This window comes from Dipodomys ordii, unplaced genomic scaffold (genome assembly GCF_000151885.1).
Source record: "Dipodomys ordii isolate 6190 unplaced genomic scaffold, Dord_2.0 Scaffold11954, whole genome shotgun sequence".
Classification (NCBI taxonomy): domain Eukaryota; kingdom Metazoa; phylum Chordata; class Mammalia; order Rodentia; family Heteromyidae; genus Dipodomys; species Dipodomys ordii.
In genome coordinates, this window is record NW_012279166.1 from 1 (window position 1) to 4,297 (window position 4,297).

A 4,297-nucleotide genomic window follows, 5' to 3' on the forward strand; every position below is an offset into this window, starting at 1 on the left:
TTATTTTATTTGTGAACATACTGTACAGAGGGGTTACAATTACATGGGCAGGATAATGCGTACATTTCTTACCAAGCATTGCAGCCTCCTCCTTTGTTTATCTTTCACATCCCTTCCCAGACTCCCCCCCCAGTCCCAATCCTTCCCCCCCAGACTATATTTTCTTGAGATATTGTATATTAGGTCTTAAGTTCCTTGTCTAAATGAGTTCATCTGGTTCTCCATAGTAGGTGTAGAGTCCCTGATCACTTAGGGATACAGTAGAAAAACTTACCTGATTGCAATCCAGCCTGTAGCTCTCTGGGACATATCTTGGCATCATATAGTTGAGAGTCCATGCAGGTTGGTCTTGACTTCATTAACTATCTAAACTCAGTCTTATAATATCTATCATAAACTAATACATCTTTTATTCTTCAACATCAGGATAATATTAGTCACAATCTCACAAAGGTGGTGAAGGAGTTGTTATAAATGGTGAGAAAAAAAATGCTGTACCAAGTATGACATTTTTTTGGATACTTCATATGTAATCTATGTTGAGAAGAGAATTGTACTATGAGATTATTAAAACCATGCTTTTAAAATAGTAGTTTTGAACAAGAGATTTTTTTCTCCATTGTATTTTTTTCTTTCCTTTCTGGCTTGTTAGTTTATCTATCTACGTGATGTAAGCAGGGCACAGAAATGGAGGGAAAAAGGGTGAACAAATGCAGCAGTGCTACTCAAGAGATGACATATTGAAAATGAACTTTACACTTGTGGGTGAGGATAGGAGGGGAAAACTGGGAAAGAGTGAAGGAAGGGGGTGATATTATCTAGAAAAGAAATGTTTGCTTTACCTGACTTATATGGCAAAAGTGCCTCATTTTTATAACAACAATAACATTTTTTAAATGACTGACTGATTTTTAGCTTCTTCAGGTGTGGATACTGAAGTTCATGAGTAAGTTACTTGCCCATGGGTTCATAAAAAATGTTAAAACTAAGGTTCTGATTCCAGGTAGATCTGACTGTGTTATATCTTCTCCTTCTCCACTGACTTATACTCATTCACATTCTTTCAAATGCTACCAAGTAATCTATACTTTGAGGTGTGTGACAGTGGAAAACGACCTTGAGATGCCTAGGGCATTGCTAATATGTCTCCTCATATGTGGTGCTGTTGGTAAGAGTTGCATAAGAAGCAGGAAATCAACCCTCTAATATTTTTCATGATGAACCCAAGTAATAATTCTCTGTGTGCATTCTTTCAATGTGTGAATAAATAAAGACAGAACCTATGTGTGAGAGTGACAAATCATATTGCTCGGTCGAGATGTTGCTTTCTCAATTTTAAGAATCAGTACCATCCACACATCTTTACTTCTATGCCCCGGATGTTTCTTGAGTTGCAGTCATTATTTTCTTTCATAATTATGTGGATAATACCTTAGGGAAATATTCTCAAATGCTCTCAACACTCATGACTGTGTTATAAATAGTGAGAAATTACCATTTGCTGTTCTCCTCTGCTGAAGGTAGGTTTGCAAGTTTTAGAATCTTTGCAGTACAGATGATGCTGTCAAATCTTGTAATGTTAAGGATTATTTTCGAAAGAGCACTAAAACAGTAATTATAGACTCATTTCTGATAAGTGTTTTATTAGACATTGATTTACACTTTATTGTTTAAAAATATATATGAATGTATGTGAGAATATTAAATTGGTGGGAGTGATTCAGTAATTTATGCTATCATTATTTATCTTTGTGGGTTCTAAAAGGAATATTACTAAAATTGATTTCTCATTTGTGAATTACACATTCTACCAACTTGATTATGTGTCTAGATGATGCATATCTATCTAACAAACTTTTTTACCATCTGATCTTAGATCAATGGAATCTTTTAAACTTTGAAGAGTAGAGACAAGCAGCTGTGGTCTCTGCAGTCTAGCCTATTCTAGAATCACAAACAAGTTTATTTTATCCAGGACAAAGTAGAAAATGAATGATATCCTCCTTGTAATCAACTCTGTATTGTACATAGAATATTAATAGAACCTTTTATTAAAATATTGGTTACAGGAGACTTTTAAGAGGGCAAAACAGGGATTAAATAATGTGATTTGTGATTTATATCTAAATACTGCCAATTACTAGTATCTGCCGCAGGGAGATCTAAATCTCTCACTGCTTCATTTTCTTCACTAGCAAAATGAATTACAATTTGAATAGAGTTTGTTTCATAGGATCTTCCATGATAAAAAATAAGTTGTAAACATTTGTTAAAAACGTGGTATTCATCCAATAGTTTAAACCTTGGTGTGTGGGCTGTAGAAAACATTTTCCCTAGAGAATGTAGGTAATAAAATATGAATTATGAAATAGGATTTTTTAGAGATCAGAAAGCTTTGTAAAATCCCCCCTGCTATTTCTAAACATATATTACATGCAAGTAGTCAAGCCTTCTAATGAGTTCCAAGGAAACTGAGGCGAGGCAGTAAGAATTTAGGCTTCTTAAACGCCTTTGTGTTATAGTATTTTATGGCTAACACAAAGTAGGAATACCATTAACAAGTTGTATCAAATAAAATTCTTATAATGAGAGATTATGTGTAATTTCTTTATGATCTGACTTTATTTTTCTTTTTTGTGTTGGTCTTGGGGTTTGAACTGAGGGTCTGGGCATTGTGTGAGTTTTGTGATCAAGACTAGTGCTCTATCACTCTACTACTACAATTCTGGATTCTTTGATAGTTAATTGGAGATACAAGTCTCATAGACTTTTCTGCCTGGGCTGGCTTTGAACCATCACCCACAAATCTCCACCTTTCGAGTACCTAAGATTACAAGCATGAGCCACTCAGCACCTGGTTCGATTTTGTTTGTTTGTTTGTTTTTTGCAAAAGCAAAACCTCTGACTTTAACTCTGTTTCCTAACCAAAGTTTACAGCTGTCATCTACCTCCTAGCAGGCAAACTTAAAATCATTAAAAGTGACTTAAATGCAAATAAGCTACATGCCTGGAAATATCTCCTAACTCAAATCAGAATTTAAAGTTCAGAGCCTGTTCATGTTATATGCTTGGCCCATTTTATACATAGTTGATCACCATAGTGACCATTGGCAAACATCTATATTCCTATATCTATATTTTTATTTAATTATTTAATTTAGAGAAGAACAAGATAATGCAATGTAGAAGTTTCCAGAGAGAAAGAAATACGTTTACCGCTTTAAACTTTCTCCATAGGCGACATAGACTGGGTCTGTGTTCCAGGCAATGCCAAATTTCACGGATGTCACAGAGTTTCTCCTCGTGGGGTTGACGCGCCGGCAGGAGCTCCGGGTGCTGTTTTTCGTAGTGTTCCTCTTAGTGTACGTGATCACCCTGCTAGGAAATATTGGTATGATCATTGTGATCAGCATCAGCCCCCAGCTGCAGAGCCCCATGTACTTCTTCCTGAGCCACCTGTCCTTTGTGGACGTGTGGTTCTCCACGAATGTAACCCCCAAAATGCTCGAAAACCTCCTGTCACAGACGAAAACCATCTCCTACGTGGGCTGTCTGGTGCAGTGCTACTTCTTCATCGCCCTGGTCCACGTGGAGGTCTATATCCTGGCGGTGATGGCCTTCGACCGCTACATGGCCATCTGCAACCCTCTGCTGTATGGGAGCAAGATGTCCAGGACGGTGTGCGTGCGGCTGGTCTCCGTGCCTTACCTCTACGGCTTCTCCGTGAGTCTGGTGTGCACCCTGTGGACCTACGGGCTGTCCTTCTGCGGAAACCTTGAAATCAATCACTTCTACTGCGCAGACCCGCCCCTCATCAAGATCGCCTGCGGAGGAGTGCACATCAAGGAGTACACCATGATCGTCATTGCCGGCATCAACTTCACCTACTCGCTGTCCGTGGTGCTGATCTCCTACACCCTCATCGTCGTGGCCGTGCTGCGCATGCGCTCGGCGGAGGGGCGGAGGAAGGCCTTCTCCACCTGCGGGTCGCACCTGACCGCCGTGTCCATGTTCTATGGAACCCTCATCTTCATGTACCTGCGGAGGCCCACCGAGGAGTCGGTGGAGCAGGGCAAGATGGTGGCCGTGTTCTACACCACGGTGATCCCCATGCTGAACCCCATGATCTACAGCCTGAGGAACAAGGATGTGAAGGAGGCAGTGCAGAAGGCGGTGGCCAAGGCCAGCTTGGCCTCGTGACGTGATATCTATCTATCTATCTATCTATCTATCTATCTATCTATCTATCTATCTATCTATCTATCTATCTATCTATCTATCTATCTATCTATCTATC

At 39.4% G+C, this 4,297-nt stretch overlaps 1 protein-coding gene across 1 annotated transcript; it reads left to right on the forward strand.

The window, feature by feature from the left end:
* The first annotated feature begins 3,267 nt into the window (after positions 1–3,267).
* Positions 3,268–4,200, forward strand: LOC106002492 (olfactory receptor 5M9). Its single transcript, XM_013037359.1, has one exon. The coding sequence runs from the start codon at positions 3,268–3,270 to the stop codon at positions 4,198–4,200; it is 933 nt and encodes a 310-aa protein (XP_012892813.1).
* Positions 4,201–4,297: the final 97 nt, after the last annotated feature.

Bases quoted from the DNA above. Each gene is read 5' to 3' on its own strand.
- LOC106002492 (XM_013037359.1), top strand. From the start codon at position 3,268: ATGCCAAATTTCACGGATGTCACAGAGTTTCTCCTCGTGGGGTTGACG.